The sequence below is a fragment of the Heterodontus francisci genome, chromosome 14 (genome assembly GCF_036365525.1).
Source record: "Heterodontus francisci isolate sHetFra1 chromosome 14, sHetFra1.hap1, whole genome shotgun sequence".
NCBI lineage: Eukaryota > Metazoa > Chordata > Chondrichthyes > Heterodontiformes > Heterodontidae > Heterodontus > Heterodontus francisci.
This window is the reverse complement of record NC_090384.1, coordinates 71,169,026-71,189,112: the sequence shown is the minus strand read 5'-3', so window position 1 is coordinate 71,189,112 and position 20,087 is coordinate 71,169,026. Positions and strand designations below refer to the sequence as shown.

Sequence of the window (20,087 nt, the reverse complement as noted above, 5' to 3'; positions counted from 1 at the left end):
GACCAACTGCAAACAGTATAACTATCCAAATTAATTTAAATAATACATTCAAGGAGACTATAATTAAAATAACCATCAGACATGTCTAAACTTCTCGCGCGGAGTTTTATTGGACAATAACATACGCAAGTTCTGTCGGATTATATTGTAGCAGACTTTGAAGGTCTGAAATGTAATACTTCTACTATTTTACCTGAATGAAACATCCACTATTTTTGGGCTAGTTCTGCAGCGTAGCTTTCTCTCTTACATATCACATGCTTATTAAAAAAACTGTCAAATAAAAGGAAACTTTTTTTCAAACTGACTTTCTTCCATCAAAATGAAAGACTGAATGTTGAATGAAGACATTTACAATAGTTTGGGATGTTTCTTAAATTAATCCACAGCAACTTAACTCAAAAGTGGAAAAAAATATTATATTTGTAAAACACTGACAAGGAAGTACATTATGATTTACAGCTAATTTAACAAATAATCTTGGAAATACCAAGAACCAGTATGTTTTAAACTATTTACCAGGCTTAGAAGTCTTGAGTTTGTTTACTATGGACAGTTCATTTGCACAATGGCGCAGTGGTTAGCACCGCAGCCCCACAGCTCCAGGAACCCGGGTTCAATTCTGGGTACTGCCTGTGCGGAGTTTGCAAATTCTCCCTGTGACTGCGTGGGTTTTCGCTGGGTGCTCCGGTTTCCTGCCACTGCCAAAAACTTGCAGGTGATAGGTAAATTGGCCATTGTAAATTGCCCCTAGTGTAGGTAGGTGGTAGGGAATATGGGATTACTGTAGGGTTAGTGTAAATGGGTGGTTCTTGGTCAGCACAGACTCAGTGGGCCGAAGGGCCTGTTTCAGTCCTGTATCTCTAAATATAAAAATATAAATATAACCAATTGATAAAGGAATAATCATTTATAAAACATGATGTTGAAATATGCATCAGTGCTAACCAGCATGAGAAGTCATTGCAAGCATAATAAATATCTACTAATATAACCCCTTCCCAATCTGAAGCAGTATTTGCGTGAGAGATAATGAGCTGCAACTTGATCCATCAGGGTCTATTTTACATGCACTTTTAAGCTCCTATTTCAGTAATGGAATAAATTGTCAGTATGTTTCAATCAATCTGGTGTTTTTTTTTATTACAAAGAACACATTGATGTCATACCAAAAATGTACATAGAGATGTATTGTAAATTGTCAGTGCTCCTGCACCTGTCTTGAAACTTCCAAAATAAAGATGCAATAATTATCGTATGAGATAGCTTATATATTGTAAAAAAAAATTCACTGTAGTGAGACAAATCATTTGCTATTTAGAGATTCTATATCTAATATATAAGACATCAAATAATCTGACAATAGATCTTTGAAGGTCAGACAGTTCACTTTTGTTCAACTACTCTTGGCAAGCCTTGCTGAAAAAAAAACATGCCAGTGGGGTTTAGCATTCATTCCTGAAAGTATAGAATCATAGAATGATACAGCACAGAAGGAGTCCATTCAGTTAATTGTGCCTGTGCCAGCTCTTTGGTAATCATCAAACTAATCCCACTTCCCCACTCTTTCCCCATAGCCCTGCAACTTATTTTCCTTCAACCTTTTATCCAACTCCCTTTTGAAAGTGACTATTGAATCTGCTTCTGCCACCCTTTCACACAGTGCATTTCAGATCACAACTCTCAGTAAAAATAAATGTTGCCTCATATTGCTTCTGGTTCTTTTGCCAATCATCTTAAATCTGTGTCCTCTGCCACTGAAAACAGCTTCTCCATATTTATGCTATCAAAACTGTTCAAGATTTGAACACCTTTATCAAATCTCCTCTGGTCTAAGGACAACAAACCCAGGTTCTCCAGTCTCTCCATATAACTGAAATCCCTCATCCTTGGTACCATTCTAGTCAATCTCTCCTGCACCCTTTCTAAGGTCTTGACATTCTTCCTAAAGGTTGGTGCCTAGATTTGGACACAATACTCCAGGTGGAAGCCTAACCAGTTTTATAAAGGTTTAGCATAACTTTGTTTTTGTACTCCAAGCATCTATTAATAACGCCAAGGATCTAATATGTTTTCCGCAGGAGCTGTGTGGAGCAGAAGGTACTGGAAAGGTGAGACACACGCACCTTCGAGTCAGGTCATGGGTTCAATCAACAACAACTTGCACCTTTAGCAAAATAAAACATCCCAAGCTGCCTTACAAGTATTATCAAACAAAATTTGACACTAAGCCACATGAGAAAAGAGATTTAGCGAGGGAACCCCAGAGCTGAAGGCCTAGGCAGCTGAAGGCACAGCCACCAATAGTACAGCGATTAAAATCAGGAATGCTCAAGAGGCTAGAATTGGCAGAGATCTCAGGGGCTGGAGATCAGAGATAGGGAGGGGCCAAGCTATGAAGAGATTTGAGAACAAGGATGACAATTTTAAAATCAAGGCATTGCTTAACTGGAAACCAATGTAAGTCAGCGAGTACAGGGGAGATGGGTGAGCAGGACTTATTGCACGTTAGAACACGGCAACAGATTTTTGAATCTCACTCTGTGGAGGGTAGAACTGGGCACTGAGAACATAATCCAGAGTTACACTTCAATAAAGTACTGCATCATCAGAGGAGCTATCTTTCTGATGAGATGTTGAACGAGGTCTATCTGCCCTGTCAGATGAACGTAAAAGATCCTGTGGCACTATTCAGAGCTGGAGAGTTCTCCTGGCTCAAATTTATCCCTCAACTAACTCCATGAAAACAGATTAACCATTCATTCATTATTTCCCACAGTCATCAGCAGTTTTTATTTTTAAATCTGGATAAACATAATATAGTTTAGCTGTTCCCATGAAGTTTTCACTGACCTAGAACTATAAGTTAACAGCACAGAAGGAAATCATTCTGCTAAAGCAATCCAAAATTAATTCCACTGTCCCCAGCTATATATGCTTCAAACTTTACCTACCCTTTCCTTGTCTCTGTTCCTGTAATTCCATATTGCAACAACACTTCGCTTAAAGCAACTTCTCCCAATCTCTCTCCTAACTGATTTTAAATTGTTATTGATCTGTTTTAACAGGATAATTTAGTACATAAAGTATAGGTAAAAAGTTCTGTGTATGCAACTTGTTAATTGTTTGGTTCAGATGCATCTTGTCTCAATGTATCAAAATATTTCACTGCAGCAAAATATTAGCAAACTTCAAAAGCAGTGTGAATAGAAGCAATGAATATTTGGGGTTCTTATTTTGTAAACATTTCAAACTGGTGTTACAATAGCATCCTTGATTTCAATGAATTACTTTTCAATTAGATTCTTGACATGACTTGTAAGAATATGTACTATTTATGTTCAAGGACTGAAAAGTTTCTTGTACGGAAGTTGTTTATTCGGCACATCATTTTAAAAATGCAACATTCATTTTATATACTGTTTGCTTGGGGGATGCAGTGGATCTTTTTCATAACTAAAACCTTTAGATACAAATTCAGTTCAAACTGATAAGATTAAAGTCTCCTCTTTGTTGTCTGCAAAGGCTCTATGTGAAATGTGTTTGGACAGTCTCAACTTAGTATCTAGTGGACATGATCCAGAACATGGTGGCGCAGTGATTAGCACCGCAGCCTCACAGCTCCAGCGACCCGGGTTCAGTTCTGGGTACTGCCTGTGCGGAGTTTGCAAGTTCTCCCTGTGACCGCGTGGGTTTCCGCCAGGTGCTCCAGTTTCCTCCCACAGCCAAAAGACTTGCAGGTTGATAGGTAAATTGGCCATTGTAAATTGCCACTAGTGTAGGTAGGAGAATGGTGGGGATGTGGTTGGGAATATGGGATTAATGTAGGATTAGTATAAATGGGTGGTTGTTGGTCAGCACAGACTCGGTGGGCCGAAGGGCCTGTTTCAGTGCTGTATCTCTAAATAAATAAACACAAAACTAGCCCTACAGCGACACCGAGTTGAATATAACTCGAAAAACGTGGTGTCACTGGGCAGGTATAATATATGTAAAACACTGAAATTGCTGATGGCAACAGTAGAGGGTTCCTATTCTCTAACAGACCACCAAAAATTCAACTTCACTGAAAACCCAAAGGTTACATGTTAGTTGGATGCTCAAATTTAGTATTGAAATTTAACAGCTATTGATTAAAATATCTAGTTATGCAACTGATTATTTGGATAGGGTTTGAGAATGTCAGTTAAAAGTTTCATTTCATCTAATCACTCACTAATTTACATAATAACTTCTCCTTGATGGAAAATAGCCTTTAATTAATTGAGTTACTTTTGAGTAATCCCATGTATGAATTATTAAATGTTTCAAAGCACCCTCCCAAATGTCTACATAGATGTGTACCATGCCAGTTACCAAAAACAATCAAAATTGGTGTTGCCTATATCTGCAATACAGGAAACAGCTAATTTTACTAAATTCAATGAAATGATCTATAAATGTAAAATTGTTTAATTGCATACAACATTGAAATACATTTTATAAATTACATATCATAACCCTATTTGTTCATGGGTATGTTTCAGGAGTAATCTTGCAATCCCATACTCTCAGCAGGGACTGCAGGTCGGAGCTCCGTGCAAGAAAAAAAGCTCCTTGCTGGGAGCATGGGATTATGGAATTAACCCCATTCAGCCAATGCTTCCAATTACATACATAACAAAAAAACTGTTTTACTCTTTTTGCTAGGTGACAGGAGACGAAGTGTCTGCGCGTAACAAGTGATCCAAAAAATGCACAATATCATCTTACTGATCCAAGCTGTCTCTTTGAAAACGCTGCAATACAGCATTTACAGTACAAGTGACACAGAGTTCACAAAACTGATGTTGCATTACATTTCATTGAAATTAACAAAGAAGGGCACTATCAATTTCCTGGTATCTCTGAAAATTTCTCAAAAATATGAAAAACTATCCTCTGAATTGTAAATTGCTTTGACAATGTCTATAAATAACAAATATCTAGTACATCAGTGCAACTGTACCACAATGTCTCCAATTTTGCACAAATAAATATATCAACTGGTGACTCTGAAAACTGGTGATCACAGTAAATTGATATTTTACTGTAATCATATTATGTCCAGTTGCCACACTCGATTTTAAACCTTTAAGATCACTTAAAGACATTAACATTTATTATGTCCACAAATGTAGTGCTTTACTACTTGAAAGTTGCAGTGCTTTTTCTTTCACACAAGATGTCTGGTTCTTCTGAGAACAGTTCACAATAATAGCTCTTCAGAATTTTAAACTGGCCACTGCGAATAATAATGTGAGGTCTGATGGAAGCAATATGATCACATGCCTTCTTTGGAGTCCAGTGATGCAGCTGAAGGAAGGGTAATTTAGGAATAAACAGTTAAAAAGGAATCTTTGCTAAGGATTATTATGTTTTATTTAGGACAAGATTAGACCTGCATAAAGTAACTTACAATATTTTATAGCTTAGTTGATTCTATCACACCACTACAAGGACACCAAATGAGAACACAAAACACTATAAACATCAGCAAAAATTGAGCATAAAAGGATTGAAAAAATATTAGGAAAAGAACTGAAAGCAGGCAAATGGAGGAAGAACAGATAGCAGAGTGCAATGTTAAAATTATAGCACAGTAAGGCCGGTTTCAAGATGGAGGAGCACTGGACCAGCTTTGGGATAAGAAGTAGCTGTAGAGATAAAGTGGATGAGAGTTCAGTTCAGCAAGTTCAGTTGGAGATATAATAAAGCTACCAAAGAGAATATGGGAGAGGGATTATAAAAACATATTTTGATGGGTTAAAACAGTTTAAGAATAGCGAGTTCAACAGACACATTTCTGTGCAAATACAAGGTTAATAAGGGCAGGAAACACAAAATAGAAGGCAAAGTAGAATTCAGGAATATGAATGGTCACAGTTGCAATGTTCATATGTAAATATACATGTCTTTAGAAATAAAGATGTGGAACTAGAAGTGCTAATTAGATTGAAAACTCTGGGGTTATATCCTTAATGGAAATTTGGCGAAGGGAATTGAATTCAAAAGTAGGGATGTTATGCTTCAGCTATACAGGGCATTGGTGAGATCATATCTGGAGTACTGTGTACAGTACTGGTCTCCTTATTTAAGGAAGGATGTAAATGCGTACAGAGAAGGTTTACTAGACTAATACCTGGAATGGGCAGACTATCTTACGAGGCTAGGCTGGAATTTAGAAGAGTAGGTGGTGATTTGATTGAAACATACAAGATCCTGAGGGGTTTTGACAGGGTGGATGTGGAAAGGATGTTTCACCTTGCGGGAGAATATAGAACTAGGGGTCACTGTTTAAAAATAAGGGGTTGCCCATTTAAGACAGAAAGGGGGAGAAATATTTTCTCTCAAGAGGGTCGTGAGTCATTGGAATTCTCTTCCTCAAAAGGCAGTGGAAGCAGAGTCTTTGAATATTTTTAAGGCAGAGGTAGATAGATTCTTGATAAGCAAGAGGGTGGAAGGTTATCGGGGGTAGGTGGAAATGTGGAGTAATCAGTTCAGCCATGAACTTACTGAATGGCGGAGCAGGCTAGAAGGGCCGAGTGGCCTACTCTGGCTCCTAATTCATATGTTCGTATGTACAGACAGGACAGGAAACTATATATTTCTGGCTATAACATTTCAGGAACATAAAAAAAGACAGTGGCTTAGTTAATCAGGAACATTTCAACAATATAAAAGGAAACTTTTTTATTGTTGAGTTAATCACCAGAGATGTTGCACATGGGGGAGTCAAGTCCAAGTGCTGTATTCAGGTCAAGCAGGGTTGTTGGGGTGGGAGGGTGGTCGGCAGATGAGACAGTCAGAAAAGGGAAGGGAATGGAAGTATACAGCAAAAAAATGATGGAATAAAAAGGGGAATGGAGGAGTAGGGGTAAAGGTCAATATATGTTGGAAGCTAGTGAGTTCAAGGGAGGGAACACCGATATTCTGGAGCATATCAACATTACAAAGGAGGTGGTGTTGGAGGTATTGAAGCACATTAAGGTGGATAAATCCCCAGGGCCTGACCAGGTGTATCCTAGGATGCAATGGAAAGCAAGGGAGGAGATTGCTGAGGCCCTGGCAGAGATTTTTGCATCATCGTTAACCACGGGTGAGGTACCGGAAGACTGGTGGACAGCTAATGTTGTGCCTTTCTTTAAGAAGGGTAGCAGGGATAAGCCAGGGAACTACAGGCTGGTGAGCCTTACATCAGTGGTGGGAAAGTTATTGGAAGGGATTCTGAGAGACAGGATTTACATACATCTGGAAAGGCATGGTCTGATTAGGGATAGTCAGCATGGCTGTGTGCGTGGGAAATCATGTCTCACGAATTTGAGTTTTTCGAGGAGGTGACCAAGAGGATTGACGAGGGCAGGGCAATGGACGTTGTCTACATGGACTTTAGCAAGGCCTTTGACAAGGTCCCGCATGGTAGGCTGGTCCAGAAGGTTCAAACACATGGGATCAAGGGTGAGCTAGCAAATTGGATAAAAATAAGCTTGGTGATAGGAGGCAGAAGGTGGTAGTGGAGGGCTGTTTTTCAGATTGGAGGCCGGTGACCAGTGGTGTGCCGCAGGGATCGGTGCCGGGCCCTCTGTTGTTTGTCATATATATTAATGACTTGGATGTGAATGTAAGGGGCATGATTAGTAAGTTTGCAGATGACACCAAAATTGGTGGTATAGTGGACAGTGAAGAAGGTTGTCTAAGGTTACAACAGGATATAGATCAGCTGGGAAAGTGGGCAAGGAAGTGGCAAATGGAATTTAATGCAGACAAGTGTGAAGTGATGCATTTTGGGAAGTTAAACCAGGGCAAGACATATACAGTGAATGGCAGGGCCCTGGGGAGTGTTGTTGAGCAGAGAGACCTTGGGGTGCAAGTACATAGTTCCCTGAAAGTGGCAACACAGGTAGACAGGGTGGTGAAGAAGGTGTATGGCATGCTTGCCTTCATTGGCCGAGGCATTGAGTAGAAGAGTTGGGACGTCATGTTACAGTTGTACATAACGTTGGTTAGGCCGCATTTGGAGTACTGTGTGTAGTTCTGGTCGCCGCACTACAGGAAAGATGTGATTAAGCTAGAGAGGGTGCAGAAAAGATTCACAAGGATGTTGCCTGGTTTGGAGGGCTTGAGTTATAAAGAGAGATTGGATAGGCTGGGTCTGTTTTCCCTGGAGCGAAGGAGGCTAAGAGGGGACATGATAGAGGGATATAAAATTATGAGAGGCGTAGATAGCCAGAGTCTGTTTCCCATGGTAGGGGTGACTAAAACTAGAGGGCATAGATTTAAGGTGAGAGGGAGGAGGTTTAAAGGGGATCAAAGGGGTAAATTTTTCACACAAAGAATAATGGGTATCTGGAATGAGCTGCCTGAGGTGGTAGTGGAGGCAGGAACAGTAGCGATATTTAAGAGGCATCTGGACAGGTACTTGAATGAGCAAGGCATACAGGGATATGGAATTAATGCAGGCAGGTGGGATTAGTATCGATAGGCATTATGGTCAGCATGGACGCGGTGGGTCGAAGGGCCTGTTTCTATGCTGTACGACTCTATGTTTCATTTTACTTTTTATTTATTGTTAGCCCAACAGAATCAAACCTCTCAATGCAAAGTAGTTATAAGTACCCATTGTTGTGGTTTGATCTCCCAACTTTAAAAGGAACACTTAAAGATAAAACTCTAACATAGATTGAGTGAGACCAGCAGTGTTTAAAAAGAGCAGCAACAGCGAGAAAGAAGGAGACTGAGTGAGACCAGCGGTGTTTAAAAAATGCAGCGACAGCACGCCTGAGTTTTGGAAGGGGAAGCCAACAGTGACATCACAGGAGAGCTGCAAGGTGATTGGTTGGTGAGTAGTAGCTGCTGGAACATCTTAAAAAATAAGGGGCAAGTTTTTTTTGCTGAAAATAAAACCTCTGGAGATAAGGTGAGTACTCCTAAAGTGTTTTTTTTTAAAAAAAGAATCTTAGATTGAAGTGGTTAGAACAAGGCCCCTAGTATAATTAGTATTTTTTAATTCAGGGAGTAACTAATTAACCGAAGGGTAAGTCATGGCAGGAGAGCTCAGCCCCGTGATATGCTCCTCCTGCGCTCTGTTGGAAATCAGGGACGCTTCCAGTGTCCCTGACGACCATGTGTGCAGGAGGTGTATCCATCTGCAGCTACTGACTACCCACATTACGGAGCTGGAGCTACGGGTGGATTCACTGTGGAGCATCCGCGATGCTGAGGACGTCGTGGATAGCACGTTTAGTGAGATGGTCACACCGCAGGTAATGGCTACACAGGCAGAAACGAGATGGGTGACCACCAGAGTAGTAGGCGCAGGCAGGTAGTGCAGGAGTCCCCTGTGGCCATCCTCCTCTCAAACAGATATACCGCTTTGGATACTGTTGGGCGGTTGATCTCCCAGGGGAAAGCAGCAACAGCCAAGTTTGTGGCACCACAGAGGGCTCTGCAGCACAGCAGGGAAGGAAAAGGGTTGGAAGAGCTATAGCAATAGGGGATTCTATCGTAAGGGGTGCAGATAGGCGTTTCTGTGGCCGCAAACGAGACTCCAGGATGATATATTGCCTCCCTGGTGCTCGGGTCAAGGATGTCTCGGAGCGGCTGCAGGACATTCTGAAAAGGGAGGGTGAGCAGCCAGAGGTCGTGGTCCATATTGGTACTAACGACATAGGCAGGAAAAGAGATGAGGTCCTGCAAAGTGAATATAGGGAGTTAGGCAGAAGGTTAAAAAGCAGGACCTCTAGGGTTGTAATCTCAGGATTACTCCCTGTGCCACGTGCTAGTGAGGGTAGGAATAGGAGGATTAGGCAAATGAATGCGTGGCTGAACAGCTGGTGTAGGCGGGAGGGCTTCAGCTACTTGGATCATTAGGATCTCTTATGTGCAGAGGTGACCTGTACAAGAAGGACAGGTTGCATCTAAACTGGAGAGGGACCAATATCCTTGCGGGGAGGTTTGCTAGCACTACTCGGGAGGGTTTAAACTAGTTTTGCAGGGGGGTGGGACCCAAAGTAGTAGTCTCTCAGATGAGATAGTTGAGGCAACTGTAGAGGTTAAAGCAAGCAAGTCCAGTAGGCAGGCCGGGCAGGGGTAGGACAGGGAGCGTGGAAGGTCTGGTCGGCGAAACTGCATTTACTTTAATGCAAGAAGCCTTACAAGTAAGGCAGATGAACTCAGAGCATGGATCGGTACATGGGATTGTGATATTATTGCTATTACGGAAACGTGGTTGAGGGATGGGCAGGACTGGCAGCTCAATGTTCCAGGGTACTGATCTTTCCGACGTGACAGAGGTGGAGGTAAGAGAAGAGGGGGAGTTGCACTATTGATTAGGGAGGACTTCACGGCAGTACTTAGAGAGGATATCACGAGGGGAATGTCTAGCGAGGCCATATGGGTAGAACTTAGAAATAAGAAAGGGGCGACCACTTTGATGGGATTATACTATAGGCCCCCCCCAACAGTCAGAGGGAAGTGGAGGAGCATTTATGTAGGGAAATCACAGATAGGTAGAAATTATAGGTGATTTTAACTTCCCTAATATTGACTGGGACTGCCTTAGTGCTAGGGGATCAGATGGGGAAGAATTTGTTAAGTGTGTCCAGGATAGTTTTCTGAAACAGTATGTGGATAGCCCTACTAGAGAAGGGGCTACACTCGACCACCTCCCAGGAAATGAGGATGGGCAGGTGGTTGATGTGTCAGTGGGGGAGCACTTTGGGACCAGTGACCATAACTCTATTAGCTTCAAGATAGTTATGGAAAAGGATAGGACTGGTCCTCAGGTTGAAGTCCTAAATTGGGGGAAGGCTAATTTCGATGACATCAGACAGAAACTCTCAAAAATGGAATGGGAGAGGCTGTTTACAGGTAAAGGGACGTCTGGCAAGTGGGAGGCTTTTAAAAGTGAGATAGGAAGGGTTCAGGGCCGGAATGTTCCTGTTAGATGGAAGGGCAAGGCTGGCAGGTTTATGGACCCTTGGTTGACGAGGGATATTGAGGGTCTGGTCAGGACAAAGAAGGAGGCATATGTCAGGTATAGGCAGCTGGGATCGAGCGAGTCCCTCGAGGAGTATAGGGGATGTAGGACTACACTTAAGAAGGAAATTACGAGGGCAAAAAGGGGCCTTGAGATTTCCCTGGCAGATAAGATAAAGGAGAATCCTAAAAGATTCTATAAGTATATTAAAAGGGTAGCTAGGGAGAGAGTAGGTCCCCTTAAGGATCAGTGTGGCAATCTATGTGTGGAGCCACAGGAAATGGGCGAGGTCTTAAATGAATATTTCTTGTCTGTATTTACCATGGAGAAGGTCATGGAAGCTAGTGAGTTCAAGGGAGGGAACAGCGATATCCTGGAGCATATCAACACTACAAAACAGGAGGTGTTGGAGTTTTTGAAGCGCATTTATGTGGATAAATCCCCAGGGCCTGACCAGGTGTATCCTAGGATGCAATGGGAAGCAAGGGAGGAGATTGCTGGGGCCCTGGCAAAGATTTTTGTATCATCGTTAGCCACGGGTGAGGTACCGGAAGACTGGAGGATAGCTAATGTTGTGCCTTTATTTAAGAAGGGTAGCAGGGATAAGCTAGGGAACTGCAGGCCGGTGAGCCTTACATCAGTGGTGGGAAAGTTATTGGAAGGGATTCTGAGAGACAGGATTTACATACATCTGGAAAGGCATGGTCTGATTAGGGATAGTCAGCATGGCTGTGCGCGTGGGAAATCATGTCTCACGAATTTGAGTTTTTCGAGGAGGTGACCAAGAGGATTGACGAGGGCAGGACGATGGACGTTGTCTACATGGACTTTAGCAAGGCCTTTGACAAGGTCCCGCATGGTAGGCTGGTCCAGAAGGTTCGAACACATGGGATCCAGGGTGAGCTAGCAAATTGGATAAAAATTGGCTTGGTGATAGGAGGCAGAGGGTGGTAGTGGAGGGCTGTTTTTCAGATTGGAGGCCGGTGACCAGTGTTGTGCCGCAGGGATCGGTGCCGGGCCCTCTGTTGTTTGTCATATATATTAATGACTTGGATGTGAATGTAAGGGGCATGATTAGTAAGTTTGCAGATGACACCAAAATTGGTGGTATAGTGGACAGTGAAGAAGGTTGGCTAAGGTTACAACAGGATATAGATCAACTGGGAAAGTGGGCAAGGGATTGGCAAATGGAATTTAATGCAGACAAGTGTGAAGTGATGCATTTTGGGAAGTTAAACCAGGGCAGGATATATACAGTGAATGGCAGGGCCCTGGGGAGTGTTGTTGAGCAGAGAGACCTTGGGGTGCAAGTACATAGTTCCCTGAAAGTGGCAACACAGGTGGTGAAGGCAGCGCATGGCATACTTGCCTTCATTGGCCGAGGCATTGAGTAGAAGAGTTGGGACGTCATGTTACAGTTGTACATAACGTTGGTTAGGCCGCATTTGGAGTACTGTGTGCAGTTCTGATTGCCGCACTACAGGAAAGATGTGATTAAGCTAGAAAGGGTGCAGAAAAGATTCACAAGGATGTTGCCTGGTTTGGAGGGTTTGAGTTATAAAGAGAGATTGGATAGGCTGGGTCTGTTTTCCCTGGAGCAAAGGAGACTGAGAGGCGACATGATAGATGTATATAAAATTATGAGAGGCATAGATAGGGTAGATAGCCAGAGTCTGTTTCCCATGGTAGGGGTGACTAAAACTAGAGGGCATAGATTTAAGGTGAGAGGGAGGAGGTTTAAAGGGGATCAAAGGGGTAAATTTTTCACACAAAGAATAGTGGGTATCTGGAATGAGCTGCCTGTGGTGGTGGTGGAGGCAGGAACAGTAGCGACATTTAAGAGGCATCTGGACATGTACTTGAATGAGCAAGGCATAGAGGGATATGGAATTAATGCAGGCAGATGGGATTAGTATCGATAGGCATTATGGTTGGCATGGATGCGGTGGGCTGAATGGCCTGTTTCTATGCTGTACGACTCTATGACTCTTTTTCCTACAGGTGCAAATGTGCTGTGTAACCAAAAAGGCAAATGATTTGGGATACACCCAACTTCAGGATGCTTAGAAAGGGACAAATAAATTGCTCAGCTTTATAGGTTCACACATTCCACATTTTTTGCTCTGATCCAAACTTGTCTACATCAGACTTAGGCAATGAAAGTTCACAATCTAAGAGTTTTAAAGTGTACTAATTATAATAATTCTTACTAAAAAGTCCAGTTGGAAACAGAAAATGCTGGAAATACTTAGCAGATCAGACAGCATCTGTGGAGAAAAAGAGTTCATGTTTCAGGCAAATTACCTTTTACTCTCTCAAAAGATGCTGCCTGACCTGCTGAGTATTTTCAGTATCTTCTGTTTTTACTTCATATTTCCAGCATCTGCAATATATTTCTTATAAACTAAATAAAAACAGCCCGAACACCATTTAAAACACATTTTACCAATAAGTTTCTAAATCAAGTTGGGGCCACTAACATTGCTGCAATTGCGAGACTAGCCTTCGCTCCCAGAACCCACTTCTTTCTACCACATATTGAAAACAAGAGCAGTGAAGGGTGCTTGGAATGAAACAATATTTCGGCACTTGATCTTGCAATTGGAATGAAGGTTTAGAAGTTAAATACCCTGTGGTAAGATTAAACTTACCTTTCTTTCACATTTAAATTGTACTGATAATAAAAAGGTCACAAAAATTACACAGCAGATATATAAACTTTCATTACAACTGTGATTTTGTAATTTAATTTGAAGTTTCTAAGTTTTCAAAAACAAAATAACTACTCTTAAAGCTCACCCCACTGTAATCTTGCTCTATAAATGTGCTACTTATACTTATTACTAAAATCTTTTGCACTGGTCAACATACATGAATTAAATATGCTGCTACCATAGTAGCACTGCGTGACCGACCAGCCTTACAGTGCACATAGACGCTGCTTCCATTTTTACGATGCTTCATCACAAATTCAACGCCTTTTTTCAGGTCTTCTAATTTCGGTACTCCAAGTATATCGACTGTACTGAGGCGCAACTGTTCCACACCAAATGTCTCCCATTCCTGCAAGATGACCTCAATTAGGAAATGGGCTAGGTTTAGCTTGAAAGCATACAAAAGGAGTGTAACAACTCAAACAATGCAGTATTTCCCAATAAAATTTCTGCTTCCTGTGTATAATCTCAGGATAGAATCAATGTGTAAAACAATCTCGCTTCTGGTCACAAGTCAAAGCCAAGCAACAGATGCAACAGCAGCGCCAAGGCAAGACATGAATTTAGGTCGTAAAATTCGAATGAGAAAGCTCATTTCGGCTTTTAACTAGGTAACAACGTGAATTTATATATTTTTTTAAATAACTGGTTTGTTCATTCAAACCATTCCAATGTGCATTATAGCAAGTTTCAGATTTTTATTTTGCAGCATTTGCAGAATAAATCTTGAAAGGTCTCATTATTTGATATTATTCTCCACATTTTCTTATTGCAAATGATACTGGTATAAATTAAATGCATTTACAAAGAGTGGTGATAATACCAAAAAATAAAAAAACTCAACTGATGCTGTATAGTAGCATTCCACATCTTTGCTGGATTTTCTCTCTCATAAAAGTGGCAGAACAAATAGAAGCAAGCATTCACATGAATACAAAATCTTCAACAGTATGCAACGTGTTACTGTATCCAAGTAGAAATTTCCAATTGCACCACATTTTCATCCTGAGTGAGAATACTAATAACATGAGTACGAGTTCCTTCTCTAAAACTGCAACAAAGCCAATAGCACAAATCCCATCTGGCCACAGGTTCTGCATTCATCAAATATATTTTGTACATTTTATTTTCATTTCAGTCAACTCGCAGATCACCAAAAGCAATGAAATAGATTATGAAAATTAGAAGATAGTAATAACACGATATCAGGACTTAGCTCCCAAGCCAAAGAAGGAAAGAGAATCAGCTATCATATAGCTACCTGACTGATGTAAAGTGACATGTGCTGGAAAGTTTGCATGTGTGGGCATCCAGTAAGGACAGGTTTGGGCTTGAGTGTGATACCCATCATGGTGAATTAGCCTTCCAAGCCACATGGACTCAGATCACACATGAAGTACAACCACCTGGACAAGATACTGGAGGCCAGTCAGCACTAATGAAACTGTACCCCAGCAAGAGTCAGCACTTTCAGGACAGGAGAGAAAAATGGGAATGGTAACAACCACTTCTGAAAGTCACATTAAAAGAGCAGAACTGCAAAGCTTGAACAGCTTCCTTCTAAAATCATTACCCTGCAACTCTCCTTATTTAATTTGACACGTAATATTGTCCAGCAATGTTTGAGTTCTGCATGGAAATGAGTAGCAGCCAAATATTAAAATGGCCGATGACACTGGATGATAGATACTGGTATTACATTGCAGTTTTTCACAAATTACAATGACAACAAAGAAAGATTACTGCCTAATCACAAAGCTAGTGTATTTTGCATTTTTCATCTGCTGGTAAATGTTCCAGCTCTACACCAAAGGAATGAGCTCCCCTCCACACTATGTTTCGTTCTGAAAGGTAGATTAACTAGTGGGAAATCTCCTTGTTTGTTAGATTTCATTTTTCCACTCACCTCAGCTGTGTTTACAAAGAATTTGGTTTCATAATCTTCATTCATGGTTATCACTCCTCGCACATTCTCTTTCTTTACTAACTGAAAGTCCAAACACACAAAAAATTATTGAAGGATATAAACCAGAGAGTAGGAGTAAATGGAAGCTTCTCCAATTTGTGCGCCTCAGGCATGCGTGCTTACAAACAATCTGGACATTAGCATGGCGTGATCATCAAAATTTCCCGATAATACCAACTTTGGGGCACGACAAACTGAAGAACATGAGAGAATACAGAAGGCCAGAGATGGGTTCGGTGACTGTGCAGCAATGTGGTAAATGCAGTTCAGAGAGATAAATATGGAGCAGTATATTTTGGAAAAACAAATAAATTAAAATAACACGTAATGATAAAAATCTCAAATGGAGTAAAGAAACATAGATCTTCAGGGACAGAAACACAGATCGTTAAAAAGCAGGATTGTAGATAAAAAGAGCTATAAACAAGACAAAATGAGATCGTGTCTTTTATATAAATAGCATAACAAAGGCAAGGAAGTGATACCATGGGCTAGCAGTTGGAGTGTTCAGTGTGATTTTGGGCAACCTATTGTAGAAAAGCACAATGGAGCCATGGAATGAGTACAATGTAGACCAATAATGATACCAGGGTTGAGAGGATATTAGGGACAGACTTGAGAAACAAGGTATTCACTGAATAGAGAATAATAAATGGAGGCAATCCAATAAAATATTTTAAAATTACAAAAGGGTTTGAGCAGGGAAAATAGTGCAAGATAAGTGAATCAGTAACAAGAGGACACAAAATTTCCTAGTGGAGGTTAAAAGATACGTTTCTTTTCATGCAAAGGGTTGTTCGGATATACAATGCATTAGCACTATGAAATCTGACTGAAGCAAAGTCAATCATAACATTTAAGAGGGAATTACACATGAAGAAAAATAATAAAGGGTACAGGGAAGATATTAGAGTTGAAAGCTCCAAATGCAGCTAGCACTGGCCTGGCCTCGATAAGCCAGTAAGTATTCTTGTGTGTCAAAATTGCCAACATTAAAAGGTCCTTTCATCTTCTTTCATAGACAATTAATATATTTTTGGCACATTTTAACAAAAGCTTTACAATTAGAATTTGTCCCACCTTACAATTAAAGCTGCTGCTCTGCTGATGGTTTCGTTAGTGAAAGAGTAAACACATAAGCCACATATACCATTAAGCCTCGAGTTTCTGCTCAGTTGTGCTGGTTCTTTCGACATAAGTTGCCCAAAATTGGCATAACTGGCACAAAGTATTGCAAAATTTTAGGTCCACATTCAGTGCAACTTAAGTTTCTGCGATCTTTTGCATGGGTTTAAAACATTGTGTTAGATACAGGTCCTGCCCACAAAACTGGCCACGCCCTCTCCAGTTGAATTAATCACCATGGGGAGTTTCGCTAATTGTGTTCGTTTGCCAGCCTTCAAAGAGGCTCCAAAAATTAAACTGGTTCTTTGGGGCACAAGAACATCAATGGAAACATTTTAAAAGCTTTTGAATACAATGTTCTTTAATTTACTAAAACCGACTACTATATCTCAATATAACTAGAAAATGATTCTGTGTATTTTCTAAGTCATTTTCAATAATTTAAAGTTGGGTTACTCACAAATGGTGGATTGACACTGATTAAAAATGCTTTTATGATAAACATGTTTTCAGCTGTATTAATCAAATGGCATAAAGTTACCACCTTAAAGATATCAAGCAATATATTTGTAAGTTTTAGAACACCCCAATTGCACCTATTCATGGCAGATTTTGCATACAAATTTGAGCAAAAATCAATTATCAAACAGGCGCAACTTTGGGTGCAATTTTTGCCTGTTTCACCAATTGAACCCAAAGCAGAAACTCCACCACTCTAAATGACATGAAACATTAACTCTTTCTTTCCACGTACGCTGCCTGAACTGCTGAATGTTTCCAGCCTTTTTAGGTTTCCAGCATTTGCAGTATTTTGCTTATTTCCCTCCATTAGCCCTGCCTTTGTGAACATTCATTGGCTCCAAGAATTCGGAATCCTTGTCGATAAATCCCTCCATGGGATCACTTCTTATGCTAGTCCTCACTGTCCATTCAACTACATTACAAGTATATAAATATATATTGTTGGCAGAAATGGGGCAAATGTCTACTGGACCAAAATTCGGCTGGACGTCAGCTATTTACAATCTACATCATTAATGGATGCCAAGGGTAATATATCCAGAAGGGTCACTTCCGAAGGGTCACTGACCCGAAACGTTAACTCTGCTTCTCTTTCCACAGATGCTGCCAGACCTGCTGAGTGATTCCAGCATTTCTTGTTTTTGTTTAATATATCCAGGTTTGCTAATGATACAAAGTTAGGTGAGAAAGTAAGCTGGGAAGAGGATGCAAAGGGAGACAGATCAGTCAAGAGAGTGGGCAAGAAGGTAGCAGATGGAGTATAATGTGGGAAAATGTGAAATTATCCAATTTGATAGAAAAAATAGAAAAGCATAATATTTTTTAAAGATGAGAGACCAGTAATTGTTGGTATGCAGAGGGATTTGGAGGTCCTGGCACACGAATCACAGAAAGTCAACATGCTGGTAGAGTAAACAATTATGAAAACAACAGGTACGTTCACCTTTATTGTAAGGGAATTGGAGTACAAGAGTAAGGACGTCTTGTTGCAATTATATAGGGTTTTGGTGAGACTAGACCTGGAGTAGTGAGTACAGTTTTGGTCTCCATACCCAAGAAAGCTGTACTTACCTTGGAGGGAGATTCAATACATTGATTCCTGTGAAGAGAGGTTTGTTCTATATTGAGAGATTGAGTAGAAAGGGCTTTCATTCTCTGGAGTTTAGAAGAATGAGAGGTAAGCTCACTGAAAAAATATAAAATTCCTCAAGGGCTTGACAGGATAGATGCTGTTTCTCATGGCTGGAATGTCTAGAACTCGGGTTCATAATCTCAGATAAGGGGTTAGTAATTTAGGACTGTGATGAAGAAACATTTCTTCACACAGAGGGTTATGAATCTTTGGAATTCTCTGACTGAGCATCCAAAGCCCTCTGGGGTATTCAGTACATTCAAGACTGAGACTGATAAGATTTTTGGGCACTAAGGGGATATGGGGATCAGGTGGAAAAGTGTTGAGGTAGGAGATCAGCCAAGATCTTATTGAATGGAGGAACAGGTCTTGAGGGGCCATATGACCCACTGCTCCTATTTACGTTCTTTTAATATGTGAATGATTTCCAGCTTCACATCATAGCTGTGATTTTAGACTGATGAGTATAGTGTATTTTATGCATAATCTCTAAACGTGAACAATTTTGGCTGTAGAGAAATGAGGCATGGGGATGAAGATATTACTTAATTTGTTAAAAATATTATAACTTTATAACAGCATCGCGCTGTGGATGATTTGTAGCCGAGTCAGACTGTCAAAGGTTTTCTAATGAGGGAGGGAGGGGGGAAAGAGGTGGACTTTAAGGATCTCTGTTGATTAATTTGGAGCGAATGGCCTCCCCCTCCCCCTCCCACTCCCATATCGGTAAATACAGGGCTCAACCGGAAAGTTCCTCCCACAGCTACTGAGGTACCACAAGGCTGTGATGAACCTGAGTTCCCTCCCCTCAGACGGGTACTAACACCTTCCGGGAGAGGAATGGAGACAGGGAGGAGGGTCTGCACCTCTATCCCGTTCCCCAAGCCCCGCACCTACCTCCTCAGTGAGCGAACGGAAAGGCAGCGCCCCTATGATGACGGTCTCATCAATGCGGTCATACCAGTGCCGGCCCCACACCTTCGACATGAAGATGTTGTAGCCCAGACTGGGGTAGAAGACGGCGCGCGCAAACAGCGACGCCATTACCAACGGCTGTATTCGGTACGCCGGCCACCACTTCCGGTCCGTCACTTTGGAATGTTCCGGCTTTGTGTCTCCGCTGCTCTGCTCAGGAACTGGGGAAGTTCCAGGCATTGAGTGAGACTGTTATCCACAGTCATGCGATGTGAAATGTGTAAGGTGCCTGGCGGCTGTTGGAATTCACGTCATCTGAAGTAAAAACAGGGAGTGTTGGCAATACACAATCCCTGAAACAGAAAAGATCCTTCTTTTAACATGATGCCAACTTCGAAAACTGGGGGGGGAAACTGGCGACTTCGAACCACCACTGAAAAACAGACCCAAGAGAACTTTGTTTTTTCGGAGAGTTGGGCAATATCAGAGCTGCTCAGAAAAAAAGCAAAGTTACATTTATAAAGCGCCCTTCATGTCCTCAGGTTGGCCCTCAGCATTTCACTTTTGAAATGTAGTCAAATACAGTAGCCAATCAGTGCACAACAAAGAACCATAACAGCAATAAGATGAACAACCAGTTAGTGTTACAGTGGTAACAAAAACAGAAAATGCTGGAAATACCCCCAGCAGGTGTGGCAGCATCTGTGCAGAGGAAAA

The 20,087-nt window shown here is 41.2% G+C and overlaps 1 protein-coding gene across 3 annotated transcripts; it reads right to left on the bottom strand.

Moving 5' to 3' along the window:
• Positions 1-4,429: 4,429 nt before the first annotated feature.
• Positions 4,430-19,625, bottom strand: ptpmt1 (protein tyrosine phosphatase mitochondrial 1). Of its 3 annotated transcripts, none has more exons than XM_068046435.1 (4): positions 19,503-19,625; positions 15,617-15,697; positions 13,868-14,059; positions 4,430-5,334 (listed from the first exon to the last, which is right to left on the bottom strand). In XM_068046435.1, exons 1-4 carry the CDS (start codon positions 19,608-19,610, stop codon positions 5,167-5,169), a joined length of 549 nt encoding a protein of 182 aa, XP_067902536.1. In that variant the 5' UTR covers positions 19,611-19,625; the 3' UTR covers positions 4,430-5,166. The 3 variants fall into 3 exon arrangements, with proteins under 3 accessions (XP_067902536.1, XP_067902535.1, XP_067902537.1); XM_068046434.1 differs by having other exon boundaries at positions 19,353-19,556; XM_068046436.1 differs by lacking the exon at positions 19,503-19,625 and adding an exon at positions 18,395-19,325.
• Between the last annotated feature and the right edge of the window lie 462 nt (positions 19,626-20,087).

Coding starts and splice junctions, on each gene's coding strand:
- ptpmt1 (XM_068046434.1), bottom strand. CDS start 19,499: ATGGCGTCGCTGTTTGCGCGCGCCGTCTTCTACCCCAGTCTGGGCTAC. Junction 14,060..15,616: donor TCTTTGTAAACACAGCTGAG/GTGAGTGGAAAA, acceptor GTCATCTTGCAG/GAATGGGAGACATTTGGTGT. Junction 5,335..13,867: donor TAGCAGCATATTTAATTCAT/GTATGTTGACCA, acceptor CCCTTCCTTCAG/CTGCATCACTGGACTCCAAA.